At 47.9% G+C, this 15,264-nt stretch overlaps 1 protein-coding gene across 3 annotated transcripts in view; it reads right to left on the bottom strand.

Moving 5' to 3' along the window:
• The window catches only part of ADCY8 (adenylate cyclase 8), a 222,656-nt gene that overhangs the window by 31,613 nt on the left and 175,779 nt on the right, over window positions 1-15,264 (bottom strand). For all 3 annotated transcript variants that reach the window (XM_086695517.1, XM_086695518.1, XM_086695516.1), the window contains one exon: window positions 7,519-7,691. In XM_086695517.1, coding sequence (XP_086551643.1) covers window positions 7,519-7,691 — 173 coding nt within the window. The remainder of the gene's footprint in view (window positions 1-7,518; window positions 7,692-15,264) is intronic.

The raw sequence follows: 15,264 nt of genomic DNA, 5'->3' as shown, positions 1-15,264 counted from the left end.
GTCCCTTGTTTGATTCCAAACGCTTTCTCTCTTTCATTTCAGCCCAGCACAAAGCCTTTTCCAGAACAAGCTAGGCCAGGAGGCAAAGGGTTTGGAGGAAGCAACATCAGGCTTTGAATGTGGACACTGGTGGCTTGTGGAAATAAACAGTCCCCTTGACAGGCTTCCATTGGCTAGTGAAGAAAACTCAAAATAAAAAGGTTTTAGACAAATTGTTTCCAGGGACCTTGGGACTTGCTTTCCATCGCCTCCTGGTTCTTCTAACAGTTTTCTCCACCTCAGGCGATGCCCCCCTCATCCACTCGCCCAGGTGCTTGAGCCAAATATAAAAGCAAACCTAGGAATCAGCCCTCACCACCCCAATATCCAAATCATGTCTGCTCTTGCGCCCAAATATGCCCCCAGTCCATCCACTCCCTCCATCTCTACCTCCAACACCTGAGTACAGCCACCATAACTTCCGATAGCCCCCTGGCATTGCCCCCCACCATCTCTTCCTACAGGGTTGCTCGAATATTTTGTCTCACCAAACCCAGATCATGTCACTCACTTGTTTTACTGTCTTCCAACTACAAGCACACGTGTGCTCAGGAGTAACCTAACTCGATGAGGCTTAAGGACACGAGGAGCCACCAAAGAGGAGATGCAGTGTTTAGATGGAGGGATAGAGTGAACACTGATATGGCCCCATCTGGGAAGTCTCCGGCCTTCCCTTTTCTTTTCTATCCTCCCTGGAGGTGAGCAGGGGTAGCTTTGGGCTCAAGAAATGGAGACATGAGCCCAGCTGCCAAGACCAGTTTCTCATCTAGCTTTATGTAAAAGACCCTCCCAGCTGATACAGGGCAGGCCCAGTCCAACTCTTCATATAGAACAAGAACTCAGGAACAGAACTGTTCTTTCTCTGGGGCGGGGGTTGGGGGGGGGCGGTTGTCCATACGGGGACCCAGGGGACCAGGACGTCTGTGGGCTGGAACAAGATTCAGATTCATGGATTCCTAGTTCCATCTGCTTTTCCTTAGAGATAACATGCTAATAATAGACGGTACTCATTATCATGTCTCTTCCCTAAAGCCCCAGTGAAGCACATAATTATTGAGCCCCAACGTGTGCCAGGCACACACCGGGATACGGAAAACGAAGATGGCACATTGTTTTTGCCCTCAAGACGGTCCAGTAAAGGAAAGGACCACGCAGAGAGTACGTTCATAGCACAATATACTCCATTGTCAAAACACAGCCTTGTTGCCATGGGAATCCATGGGAAGTGAAAGTAACCCAGGATGGATGTTCTGGGAATTCAAGAGCTGGGTCTTACATGATTATAAGACTTGAGGAGGAAAAGATGGGACTGGCTGTCTAGGTATGGGACATCAATCTTGTTCAGCTAGCTGGTTTAATAGCTGCGAGGCTGAGTCTGAATGGGAGACATCCTGTGTTTAACTCCAACTCTTGCTCTGACTAGCACTTCTGACATCCTTTTCTTTGTCATGTGGAAGCCTTTTGTAAGGCCTGCAATTTATCACTAACAACCTGCTTCCAAGAGAAAACACAAATGCCTCTTGGAAGCAGTGGTTGACGAAAAATAGATAACTAGATTGAATTCAGAAGCAAAAAGAAAATGATTATGAATGGTTTCTTAGTCTTTAAGATGTATTTCAGACTGAAGAATTACAGTCTGAGTAAAGACGACAGAATGTTCAGAGAAAGTCAGCCAGGCCAAGCAACATCCAAAAAGAACCATCATTTAAATTTAGAAGCAGGGGTGCCTGGGTGGCTCAGTCGGTTAAGCGTCTGACTTCAGCTCAGGTCACGATCTCACGGCTTGTGGGTTCAAGCTCCGCGTCGGGCTCTGTGCTGACAGCTCGGAGCCTGGAGCCCGCTTCGGATTCTGTGTCTCCCTCTCACTCTGCCCCTCTCCCACTCCCACTCTGTCTCTGTCTCTCTCTCAAAAATGAATAAACATTGAACAATTAAAAAACCGTAAAGCTAGAAGGAATTTTTTGTAGCTCCTGTGATTCTCTGAAGAACTTCCAAGAGAGCCAAATGACCAACATTTGTATGAAATTATAATACTCTGCTTGGTATTGGGTGGCAGAGAAACCGAGGACGTTTGAACTAATTTATTTATACTAATAAAATCACGGTATTAATACTATTATCTTCCTATGCTAACAGAAAGAGGCATAATTAAGTGAAAACACATGTAGAATAATGTAATTCTCCAGGGCTAGAACAGTCTTTAGAGATCATCTTATCTGATGTCTCATAAAAATGAGTATTTAGTTTGAGGGTTACTTATTACAGAGGCATTTATACTAGTTGTAGTCAATTTGGAAGCTAATGCAAATTACAAATAAGAAAATAAAGGTAGTCCTGAAGCCTACCACCCAGAGAAAACAACGGTTAATACCTTGGAGCCAACTAAATGTCGCTCCATGCAAAACCATCTTTGCAAATTTAGGACTGTATGGTTCGTACGATTTTTGTAACCTACTTTGGCACTCAGTGTATATAATGAAACTAATTCCATGTAATTACATACGTTACAATGTGAGCTGAGTGGGTCCATTCTATTTCATATTATGTGATGTAATATCCCTTGGGTGGCTCTCATTTTATAGATTTAAGGTTGAGGCCCAGGGAGAAGCTACGTGTCCAAGTTCGCACAGCTGATTTCTATCAGAGTCAAGATGCGCAGTCACATCTCAAGCACCAAGTTCAGAGCTTTAGCGATTACGTACCAAAGTTTTGGTTTAGCCATGAGTTCCCATTTCCATTTCCCCCTTTTGAAACTCAAAATACACCATCAGTTTGAACTGATGCTTTATTCTGTCCCCAGACTAGTGGCTGCATCAGCTACGTGCTAATTTTGTGCCACGCCTCCGATAACACTCTACATACCTGTTGCTCGCCCTTTGTCACATCAACAATTAAGTACCATTATCCCTCTTCCAGTAAAGAAGAAACCGAGGCTCAGGTGTTAAACGATTCACTCTAGTTCACTGATCTGGTGCGTGGGGAAGCCCGGCTGTCAATCCACATCTTAGTCATGCTCTCTCAGGAGCCACTGTGCCCTCCTATATGCACTTTCTTGTACTTTCTTGCCCCTAAGCTCCTTGAAGATAGAAACAATGTCTTATTCGTCTGTGAATCTGCAGGGCCTAGAAGAGGTGGGACACAGAAGTGCCTACTGGATGGGGAACGCTTGGTTTTAGGGTGATGGTGAGCACACATCACAGGGTTTTGGAGAGCAGACACTTGGCTTACGGTGACTCAGTGGTACAATACGATTCCAAAGGAGCTAACGTTTCTTTCAGTCCCTCGTGTATTTAATGTTTCACCCAACAAGTCTTTAATTGGACACCCACTGCCAGATACCTCACTAAGTGCCAAGATATAAGCATGAGTAATGGTCCTTGCCCCCAAATGCTCCTACTCTAATGGAAGAGGAGGACGTGAAAAGTAATGATGGCAACACCGAGGGAGAAGTGCAATGAGAGGTTAGGCGCACAGGTTAAAAGCGAGGAACGCTCAGAGGGGGCATTACTGCCCTTGGGCTGGACCTTGAGAGGGATGGGCTGGGAATAAGGAGATGTATGCACCCGGCAGAAGCCCCCTGGGTGGGTAACCAGCCTGGTTTCCTATGGCTAGAACACTGGATGGGTACGCTGTGGCCTCTGGAGCTACAGAAGGAAAAGACTAGAGGAGTCGTGGGGGCCAGACCAGGATGGCGGGTGGAGTCCTTGAGAAACAGGTTGAACTTTTAGCTTCTTAGAGGCAATAAGGAGCCCCTTAAGGGTTTTAAGAAGGATAATGAGTTCACCAGATGGCTCTGGTGGCCTTCAGAGGAGTGGACTGAGAGTGGAGGCCGAGAGATCAGTTAGGTGACCGCAGCAATGACAGTAACGACCTTTCTAGAACTGTAGCGTTCGCAGCGTGGAGGGGGCAGGTGGGACACTAACTGCTAGTATTCATCAAGTGCTTGTTCTATGCCAGGCCTTGTGCCGAGTTTCCATGATCACATTTGATCTCTCTGACCCTTCTACTCTGGACCAGTGGTTACTGCCTCCACGTTACAGATGAGAAAAGCCGGGCTGAGAGAGATGGTCACTTTTCACGAATTCCCTTGGGATCCCACAGCTGGCTGATGGCAGAGCTGGGGTCTGAACCTAAGTCCTTTAACCCCGAAACTTGTACTCACGCGTGTTATGATAGAGTACTTCTCTGCAAGGGCTGCTGACGAACGGGAGTCCCCAGGGATTGACAAGATATTGGGGGAGAGGGTGCCTCTCTTGTTTTGGGCTCAGCGTCATCCACTGAGACAAGGAGTTGTGCAGATGGGGAGATGCCCGTCTAGAGTATGTGGGACCATCTCTCTGGAGACGCTGCCCAGCCGCCCGGTGTAAGGTTTTCTGCACTTCTCGTGACCGGGGCACCCGACCCCCAGGAGCAACCCGCAGAATGCGCCCGAACCATCATGAGCAGGCTGTGGCTGCCAACGAGATACACAGTGGCATCTAATGACTTCCACCGTAGCGGAGAGAGAAGGCTGAACCGAGCAGCTTCCCGCTCCTCATTAGTTTAGTTCCTTTGAAAGCAAAGTGGGAGTCAATACAAGCCTAGCCGATAACCGACCACGGCGCAGGAAGAAGCTGAGAAAAACACTCGGACGCTGGCAGCCGTGAGCCTGGGATTACGTTTACGTTCACATCCCTACTTAACGATTTCACTACAAGTGTTTGCGGAAGACCTCAGATCAGGGGCGCCTGGGTGGCCCAGTCGGTTGAGGGTCCAAATCTTGATTTCAGCTCGGGTCACGATCTCACGGTTCCTGGGTTGGAGCCCCGCGTCGGGCTCTGTGCCAACAGCTCGGAGCCTGGAACCCGCTTCGGATTCTGTGTCTCCCTCTCTCTCTCTCTCTCTCTGCCCCTCCCCCTGCTCGTACTGTGTTTCTCTCTCTCAAAAATAAATAAATAAATAAATAAATAAAGACATAAAAAAATTAAAAAAAAGAAGCTGTGCTCCCCTTTCAATGGCTAAGTTGTAGCTGGTTTAATTTTATTTTTACCACAAACGTGGCTTATTTTGTTCCTACATGTCTTTACCCTCTGTTTGGCCGCAGGACACTGGTGGCCACTAACCACGTTACCTAATTTGGAACTATTCTGATGGTCTTTGAACCCTGGGCATCCGGTGGGAGTTTCTTCAGCTTGACTTAAAAGAAGTTTACGCGGTATTGACAAAGGTGGACGTTGGAGCCAGGAAGACTCGAGTTTGAATCCGGGTCTGTTCCTTACTGGCCACGTGCCCAGGATAATTGTTTAACCTCCCCAAGCCCGAGTTCTTCAGACGGTTGCCATGGGGATCAAATATACACACAGTGTCTGATGCACGTGTACAGCAGGCACAAATTAGCATCTAAAATTCATAAAGACCCTTTGCAAATCCAGTAAGAAAAAGGCAAACAGCCTAACACGTAAAGCAGGCAAAGGATATGATCTGACAATTCACCCAAAAGGAAATCCAAATGGTGAATAAGCAAACATATAAAACGCACACACTTAGTCATGATCAAGGAACTAATGAAAACAATGAGACACTCATAAATGCAACAAGAATTTTAAAAGTCTAACGACAGTGTGGGTGGCAACCAGAAGCAACGGGACCACGGCTTGTGAGAGGGAAACTGTTTCAAGCACGTTGGAGAGCAAATCTGGCAATATCGTAAAAGTGGGAAATGCGGATACCCTACAATGCAGCAAGTTTACTTTCGAATAGAAGTTCCAGGAGAGGTCTTCGATAATGGTCACTGAAGCGTTTTTTTAAGTAGGGAAAACTGCTAACAGCCTGAAAGTCTATTAATAGGTCAAAGGATAAATATATTTTGGTACGTTTGTATTATATAATAGGAACATATTACAGCTGCGGAGATTATGAAAGCTGTCGACGGAATTACATCTGTAGACATCAACCCACACGTAACTAAAAAATACAATACTGCGTGACAAGAAAATAATTTTAGAAGTAACTTGTAATACAGACATAACTAAATATATATATTTAGAAAACCTGGGGGGCGCCTGGGGGGCTCAGTCGGTCAAGCATCTGACTCCTGATGTCGGTTCAGGCCATGATCTGAGGGTTGTGAGATCAAGCCCCGCGTCAGGCTCTGCACTGAGTGTGGAGTCTGCTTGGCATTCTCTCTCTCTCTTTCTCTCTCCCTTTCTCTGCCCCACCCCTACCTCAAAAGAAATGAAACAAAACAACAACAACCACAAAAAATCACAGATGGGAGGGGTACACATTAAGTGCATTAGAAATTGGCGCGTACGAGAAAGAGAGGAGAGGAATGCCAGGGAAGAGAACTTCAGCAAAATAGCTTAAATACTTTATCCTTTTAAGAGTGCAGAAGTAACCACGACTCGTTATTAACACTGTTTATGCAGGGGTTGGTTCATAGACGTTCACCTTATTAGGATCATGCACATTTTCTGAGGTTTTTTTGGGGGGTGATCTTGGCCTCATCTTTTTCTCATTGGGTTAGCCCCTTGTGGTCTCAGTTAGCCCGGTGCCTCCCACACCAGGGGAGAGTTGTCTCTGCCACTTCCAGCTCAGATAAAGCTCCACACTGCAGGAAGTTCATCCAGAGAATGAGCTGTGACTCACGAGAGCCAGGAAAGGGCTGGAGCCGATGGAGAAATTCCTCTCCCTTTCTCCGCCCTGAGCTGCCTTTTCCCCACCTCACTGCCCATCCAGAGACATTCCAGCTGAGTGTCTCTCCTCAATCTCTTCACAGTCCACGTGGCCACAGAATACCTCGTCAGCTTGCATTTGCCTCCTGCCCTCTTCCCCTTATTTTCACTGCCCTGGGGGTGTACCAGCCCTTCAGCCTCGTCTCAGGCTCTGTTCTAAGCAATCTAGGCTGAGACTTTTTTTTTAATGTTTATTTATTTTTGGGGGGGGGGTGCAGAGAGAGAGAGGGAGATACAGAATTGGAAGCAGGCTCCAGGCTCCAAGCTATCAGCACAGAGCTTGACGCGAAATCACGAGCTGCGAGATCATGACCTGAGCTGAAGTCAGGTGCTCAACCTACTGAGCCACCGAGGCGCCCCTCTTTTTTGGTACTTTTTTGAATTTCAAAAACAATACAGTGCAAGGAGCATAGTAAGTGCCCGACGCACAATGTCTGCTATTATTAATACTGCCCCAGCCAAATTATAATCAGATCCTGTACGTCTCGCAGCTGTGAAACTGGAAGGAATCACAAATTATTGGGTGTGGAGGAGACCGGAACTCCTATTTAGTTACTATTCAGTCCAGTCTATAAAGCTGATGTTCAGGATTGGAACTAGGGATGTTGCTTAGATTGGTAGGCTAGCGAGTGCCTGAGCTGAGAAACAGAAGTCCACGTCCAACAGTCCCCAGGTTTTGGTGTCTCCATCTCAATCATTTTCCCAACGGCTCCCTTTCCCACTGGGAGTCTGAGCACTTTTTGAGCACGCAACCGCGGGCACTTACTCTCCGCTGTGGTTTAGGTTGTCATAGCGCAGGAAGAGGCCCGCGTAGACGGTCTCAGTCAGCAGCGCGTAGATGGCAATCATAATCAGCAGCACGGCCAGCTTCAGGACAGAGTTCAGGCGGAGGAAAACCGCACAGGTCACCATGGCCAACACCCCAGTGAAGACGAAGTACTGGGAAGAGAGAGAGGGGAGGTGGTCAGACTCAACAGGAATGTGGGAGGCTCGCTCTCCTCGGCATGGGTGCTGGCGGGGGGGGCGGTCTCCTGATACAGATGGCCTCTGAGCACCTCCAGTTGGAGACCTCAGGCTGCCCTCCTGTTCAACAAGCCTCCAAGAGAACTCATCAGTGCCTTACCACCACCTCCCAAGCCTCTGTTCCGTGGTGTTTGGGGACCATTTACACCAGCCCTAGGCCAGAACCCTCGGTCTCTTCTCTGCTGCCTTTCTCCCCCCCCCCCCACATTCCACAGCCGGGCCACCCCCAGTCTGCAGACTCCACTCCCTTCATAGAGCTCACATCCATGAAGTCTCCCCTTCTGAGCTCTTTCCGTTCTGGTTCTAGAACGGTTTCGGCAGCTCTGTCTCCTCGCGGGCCTCGACCCTCACTGAACACATGCTGGCTTTCTCTCTCCAGAATCTCTAACACACGCCTCATCACCCCACTCCTCGCCTTGAAGGCCTTCCCTGGCCCACCATTCCCTCAAATGGTGTTCTCCTTGCCGAGTGGGAAGCTCACAGGCCATGACGGACCAGATCTCCCTTCACTGTCCAAACCCAACGTAGGCTTCGGCCTCATTGTCTCCTTGCAACTCCCACAGCTGTTTCCGGACCCTCCTGGGCCCCCGCTTTGCACCCCACAACTTCTTGCTCAAAGCTCATTCCTGTGACTTAGCCTCGCTTCTCTGACAAGTGTGAGCTCAGGTGTCCTTGCCCCTGAGAAGCCTTGGTGCACATCTCCAGGTGCCCTGGAAACTGTCTCGTTCCTCCACAGCACCCCCCCCCCCCCCACCGCCCCACACCCAGGATAAGGTCTATCTCCTTATGTTACAAGTAGCTGTTTAAAGGGCCAGTCTGACACCACTCAAGCTGGAACACCGGAGGGGCCCCAAGGGTCAGTCTACCCAGGCAGATTTCAGCCTTCCGGAGGACACTCCCCGGAAGCCTATTTCCCTTACAGAAGCAGCTCCTTGTATCATTTTGGATGAACAGGTTCAGATTCTGACTATCCAGTGGGAAAAAAAGAATAAAACCAGTGTCATTGAGGGCCACTTGATGGCTGTACTTGGATCTTTCCGCACTTTTTCTCTTGCAATTTTCAACGTAACTGGCCAGGATGGGCATCGTAATTCCCATTTCGCAGGTGAGGAGACTGAAGCTCAGAGAGCTCACGTAAATCGCTCGAATTCTCACAACTGGCAAATGGCACCCAGGACACCTGGATGCATCTGTGCACGTCCCCGTGACTCCAGCAGACACACGGAGCTTGAGAATTCCTCAAAATCCATTCTAGCCCTGTTATGCATGGCTCCGTGTAGCAACTGGAGGTCTCCTCTCTCCTGTTATAGACAGAGACAACTTCTGTATGGGCAGAGGAGACCGGCGAGAATTTCTAGAATCTCCGAACAACTACAGAACAGGTTTATTGAGTTCCTAAGCCAAACTGACCCATGAATGTACACGTTCAACAGTGATATCAAGCGAGACCCCATTGAGGGCAAAGGCCCCGTGCTATTATGACGCACGGGGTAGACTCAGGAATGAATAAGGGAGTGTTCCGACAGATCCCCATGTCTGGGGCGGCCTTCGCTTTTGTCTTTCTTAGTAAACCCAGTTGTGTCCTTGTCTCTCAAATGGATGATGTGTTTTCCTCCCCTCTCTAAGATCTTCCCTTGGCAAGATTTTCGGGTAACTCATCTTGATGTCTCCATGCCATCAATTTACCAAATAGAGAGGAAAGATGAATAGGCCCGAGGCATCCTGTTTCATCATTACCTTCATCATGATGAAGAGCAGTGCACAGTTTTAGCAGTGCAAATTATGAATCATGTATTAAATCAAAGCTGTCAAAATGACTGTGCCCTTGAGAAAAACTTTATGAGGGCACAACAGTCAAGTTAAAAAAGCGTAATGAGGATTTATGGAGTGGTTATTGCAATCAGGGCATGGGTGCTGGGCGCTGGGGATTCCAAGGTGAGTGAGAGATGGCCTGGACCACATCTTGTGGTCTAAGATGTGAGGCCGACATGGAGACACCAGTGACAGTGTGCCATGGAAAGTGCTCTGCCAGCAACGTGATCACGTGTGATGGAGCACAGGGGCAGAAGGCATACACGTTTGGAGAAGGATTTGTGGGGCAGGAAGATCTGAACTGGATGTGAAGGATGGATAGGATTCACACGATGGAAAATGGAAAGGGAAGAACATTCTATGAAGATGGAATGACGTGAACTCAAGAGTGCCAAAGACCAAATCTATAGAACTCCTGGGGTATGTCAAAAAGTCGCATAATAAATCCTAAGGGGAGCCAGGAACATAGGCAGGCAGATCAATTTCAAATGAATTGCCCGCCTCCTTTCTCTGCCAAGACATCTGAAATTATCAGAGTTAAATACAGTCCCATATCTGCACGAAGGGTTGATGGATCTTTCTTTTTGTGGTCTCAACCAACTGGGTTAGTGCTCTCTCTCCAGCTCTACCACCTCCCCCCATTCCACTGAAACAAACCACCCTGCTCACTGCCTTGCACAGTGTAGGGAACTTTCCACCCTAAAGTATAAAGCTGAACCTCATGGTGATGCTGTAAACCGCAGGATCATCAAAGGAAAGAGGCCCCTGGATAAATAACATCAGGAGCTTCTCCTCTGTCTCTTTCGTAGCTTGAATGAATAGTGGGAGTGGGACCAGGAAATGGAGAGCAACAGGAAGCTACCGAAGTATTAGGACTTCGTGAAAATCTCTCTTTCAGCTGGGTCTGGACCCATAAATTTCATGTTTCCTGTAACGTGGGAAGATGCCGGACCTAACACAGTTACTCAGTTTCTGTCAAATGATAGTCTCTGTGTTCTTTAAGTCACTCCGGGAACTCAGAAGCCCCACAGTCTTTAGAATGCCCCCCACAGGGGACCTGGGTAACACAAAGGGTTCATAGGTGTGGCAGGGCAGAGACCGTCGGCAAAGCCACGTTGCAAAAACTCTCATGTGGACCGCTGAGAAGTCTTCCCTATAGTCCGCAGTCCACAAGGAACCACGGATGGGTTTCAGGTTTGCGATGGCTTCAGTAGATCTAGGAAAAAACTGTGATGTGGGTAAGTACAGGATGGAATGTAATGAATGGAGAAAAGCTGAGGGTTTAAAAGAAATTTTTTTTTTTACATTTACTTATTTTTTGAGAGACATAGAGGGAGCACAAGTTGGGGAGAGGCAGAGAGAGAGGGAGACCCAGAATCTGAAGCAGATTCCAGGCTCTGAGCTGTCAGCCCAGAGCCCGACGAGGGGCTCAAACTCACAAGCTGTGAGATCATGACCCGAGCCGAAGTCGGACGCTTAACCGACTGAGCCACCCAAGCGTCCCAAAGGCTGAAGGTTTAAAGACAAGTTTAGGGACCTACCCAACAGACGAAGCAAGAGCTGTGTCTAGCTTCATGTGAAGGTGAGGAGAGAGGGGAGTTGGAACTGGTGCTAAGCATTCCAGCAGGGATTAGTCTATTAACTAAGAGAAAAAAAAAAACAACTACAGAATGAGGGATGGGGAAAGGGAATGCGTTCAGTTTTAGGCTTCTCAAGCTTTAGGTATCGAGGGTGGTTCAGTAAAGACAGCTCGTGGCCACCGCAGGTGTGAGGCTGGGGTTCGGAAGACAGATGGGGCTGGAGACGTGCAGCTGACATCGTTCAGCTGACCCCACAGCTGTGGAGACCACCCAAGCAGAACATGAAAAGGAAAGACAGAAGACACAGAGACTAAAATGTAGAGATTCCCATATTTGAGGGGCTGTGGAGGAAGAGAAATTGAGAACATTGGTTAGGGATTGTTGGGGGTGTCAGAGAACAACGAGGAGACAGGATTGTAAAAGCACAGAACCCAAAGAACAAAAGTATCCATAGATGGGGCGTCTGGGTGGCTCAGTCGGTTGAGCAGCGGACTTTGGCTCAGGTCATGATCTCGTGGTTCGTGAGTTTGAGCCCCACGTCAGGGTCTTTGCTATCAGCACAGAGCCCGCTTTGGATCCTCTGTCCTGTCTCTCTCTGCCCCTCCCATGCTCAAAAGCATGCACACTTTCTCTCTCTCTCTGTCAAAAGTGAAAATAAGCATTAAAAATAATCTCCATAGACAGAGATTTTCAGAGGAACATTTCAAAGGCAAGATATAGAAAAATGTCTTCCAAATAACTGTGGAAAGCAGGACGTAAAATTTTGTATGCGCTATAATCACAGCAATGCAAAATATGGACACAGATATGACATGGCTTTGGAGTGGATTATTTCCATCTAGTCCTTTAATTTGATCATAACATCCAATATCAAATGAGGCAATGGGTCGAAAGCACTGTTTTGCAGTGAGTCCTTGTATGCCCAAGAAGTCTGTATCCCGATATAGTCATGGGGTTCTCTGCTTCTTCCTAGTTTTTTTAAAGCTTATTTATTTATTTTTTTGAGAGAGAGAGAGAGAGAGAGAGAGAGCGAGCGAGCGCAGGAGCACGGGAGGGGCAGAGAGAGGGAGAGAAAGAATCCCCAGCAGGCTCCATGCTGGTAGCACGGAAGCCAGATGTGGGTCTCAATCCCACAAACTGTGACATCATGACCTGAGCAGAAAACAAGAGCCAGACACCCCCAACTGACTGAGCCACCCAGGTGGCCCTGCTTCTTCCTAGGTTTTAATGATGAAAAATAATAACACCAGGATTTGCATGAGTAGTGTTAGGGATGGGCCAGTTTGCAGCGACCTCTGATAAAGAAAACACACAAGCTGTGCACTCTAAGGGGAAAAGAGACCCAATAATGACACATCAGTTTTGACCAGGAAAACAAAAAGATTGCTGCTGTGGGCACTAGGCACTGGTACCCAAGTTAGGAAATACAGATCAGAGGCATTTTGGTAGTGAGGCTGAAACGTGGGTAGGAGAAGAGAGACAAACCAGGAGCATGTGCAGATGTGAGGCAGCCTGGGTCCTGATGTTAGACGGAACACTAGGTAAGAGGGGCAGGGGGCGGGGCTCAGGTGGGGGTGCAGATGCCTATGCATCAGGGGTAAGTTGGTAGAAGGTGGAAATAATAATTATAACCGGTCACTCGCTGGGCGGGCACGAATGCTGTGTAAGGTCCTTTACGAATGCCTGCTTCTGAGGAATCGAGACTTTCTTCTTTCAGATAATACACGGACTTGGGAAATTACAAATTACAAATTCCTTCCAAGGGTATGCGGAAAAAAATCGGAGTCCTACATCATGGCCAAGGGTCAAGGGAAGCAAAATCTGATGAAGTTTGCAGGAAACAAGCATTTTGCCAGCTAAATGCTGGCAACTCGTTGCTCTACGCTCATTCCTCTACGCTTGCAGAATGAGGACCTACAAGCCACCAAGAATGGTGGCAGGCTGGAAGACACCATGCTAAAGCCAGGACGTTGTCATAAAGTCTCATAAATGACCTCAGCAACGGATGCATATTGTCCTCCTAGAAGAGGAGGGGAAGACTATCGCACAGCGAGAACGTGAAGGGGGCCTTGAACACCGACCCACGGAAGTCACCCAAGCTGGGCTGCGTCCATTTGGTTGCTGTGGCATTAGGAACTCAGAACAAGAAGGGCAGATAGCCGGCGGACCATTTTCAGAAGTCACTGCCGTTCAAAGAAAGAATCCAGACTTTCCGATTCACACAAAACCGGATTCTCAACTCTAACTCTTCGTACGAGCAGCCGAGTGAAGGGCACGGAGGCCAAGGCTGGAGGCTGCTCTGTCTCATCCCGAGCCTCCCCTCCCCACCATCGAACAGTGACGATGTTAGGAACCTGGGGTCACCATGAGCGTGGGTGGGGCATAACCAACCCGATGTTCCCCGCCGTTTACTGGGTTGTGTGTGGCAGAGGAAAGGGGCGTTTTGTGTATGTTGGGTGCTCTGGTACAATCTTCCTGTGCTTTGGCTTATTCTAGATCCCGATTTCCATGATTGACCTTTTTTCCCCCCATACGGGGGGAAGAAAGGTAAGTCTTGTCTAGTTCTTTACAGTGATTAGCTTAGGTAAGTCAAAGAAATACCACAAGGAGATGCAACGTTTATGACTGACTTGTGTTGAGGGCAGATGGACTCTTCTAGAAATTTCCTAGAAGCAACTACATTCTCAGTCAATACTTTCACCTCGAAATCCTTCCTGGAAAGGCACGTCTATATTAATGATGCCTACAAATAATGACTATCCCAGGAAAGCTATGAGGCAAACTCTAATCACCGAGCAGGCACAGTAGCTATTTCTTATGGAAAGGCACTACTAGAAAATATTTTTGGAAATATAAGATGATGCTGATCTTGGTGGTGCCCACTAGCCGACTCAGTGTGGTCACTTGGAAGACTACATGCTTGTCTTGTCTCTGCTTCTTTGAGGACCGAGCTGAGACCCTTGTAAATGACCATCACAACCCATTTTTGAAAAACATCAAGAACGCAGTCTCTCTGTGTTTTGATTCCTAAACGGCGACGTCTCGCCGGATCACCCATCTCAGTGACTTCCAGAAATTAAATGTGCTCCCAAAGGACGGCAATTTGACATTGTTAGACATACATCTAGGAAGTGTATGCGGTCAGCTGAGAACAACAGGCAGGGAGGAACGTGGTGGGACTGTTGGAATAAAGTGTGTGCCCTCCGAGGCCACTCCCTGGGCGTGGGCAGCAAGTGCAGGGTCTAGAAGGATCTGGCTCCCTGAGAACGGTGCCACACAACGTGGTCACCATCTCGTACCCAGTGGGTGAGGCCAGAAGAGCAGCATTAGAAAGGGAAGCAGGCTATGAAAAGATGGCCTGTTCAAGTGTTTAGTCACACATCGGGCGCAGAACCATGTACATGATCTCGTGTTTGGAGCACAAAGCCTTGTGCATTTAAAAAAACATGTTACGGCCCTTAACTGCCACTTGGGCAGCCTCTGTTTTCCCCGAGTTACCAAAGACGTCAAGAAAGAAAGAAACTAGCATTTAATGAGTGTTTTGGGGCGTCTGGGTGGCTCAGTCAGTGAAGCGTCTGACTCTTGATCTCAGCTCCGGTCATGATCTCACTGCTCATGAGGTCGAGTATTTTCTGTGTGTTGGCTCTGTCACCCAAACAATCTCATGGCATAGGTATCATTAATAATCTCCTTATACAGGTGAGAAAACGAAAGCTCAGAGAAGCTATGTGACTTGTCCAAGGCCACACGGCAAGTCAATGTCAGAAGAGTCCTCGCTCATCTGAGGTCACCACGCAGCCTCTGCCGTCCTCACCTGTTCCATTTCCCGTGTTCCGTTACTGCCCTTGAAGATCTGAAATCTAAGCTTTGGTGAACTGGGGCTGGTTGGTTTCTGGATCACGCCGTGCTTTTTATGGCTTTTTGGCTCTTTGTGGGGAAAGGCAAGTCTAAAAATTGATTATCATTTGGGAAAAAAAAAATAAATCTCCTTTACGGATTTAGGCATAATATGAAACTGGCTCAGGGCAGAAATAAACGGGCTTGTAGAACATCCCCCTGTTCAACTTAAAAAGAGTCCTGAAGTTATAGTGAAGCCA

Source organism: Puma concolor, chromosome F2, assembly GCF_028749965.1.
Source record: "Puma concolor isolate L17-30 chromosome F2, mPumCon1.1.hap2, whole genome shotgun sequence".
Classification (NCBI taxonomy): domain Eukaryota; kingdom Metazoa; phylum Chordata; class Mammalia; order Carnivora; family Felidae; genus Puma; species Puma concolor.
This window is presented reverse-complemented; position numbering and strand designations above follow the sequence as displayed.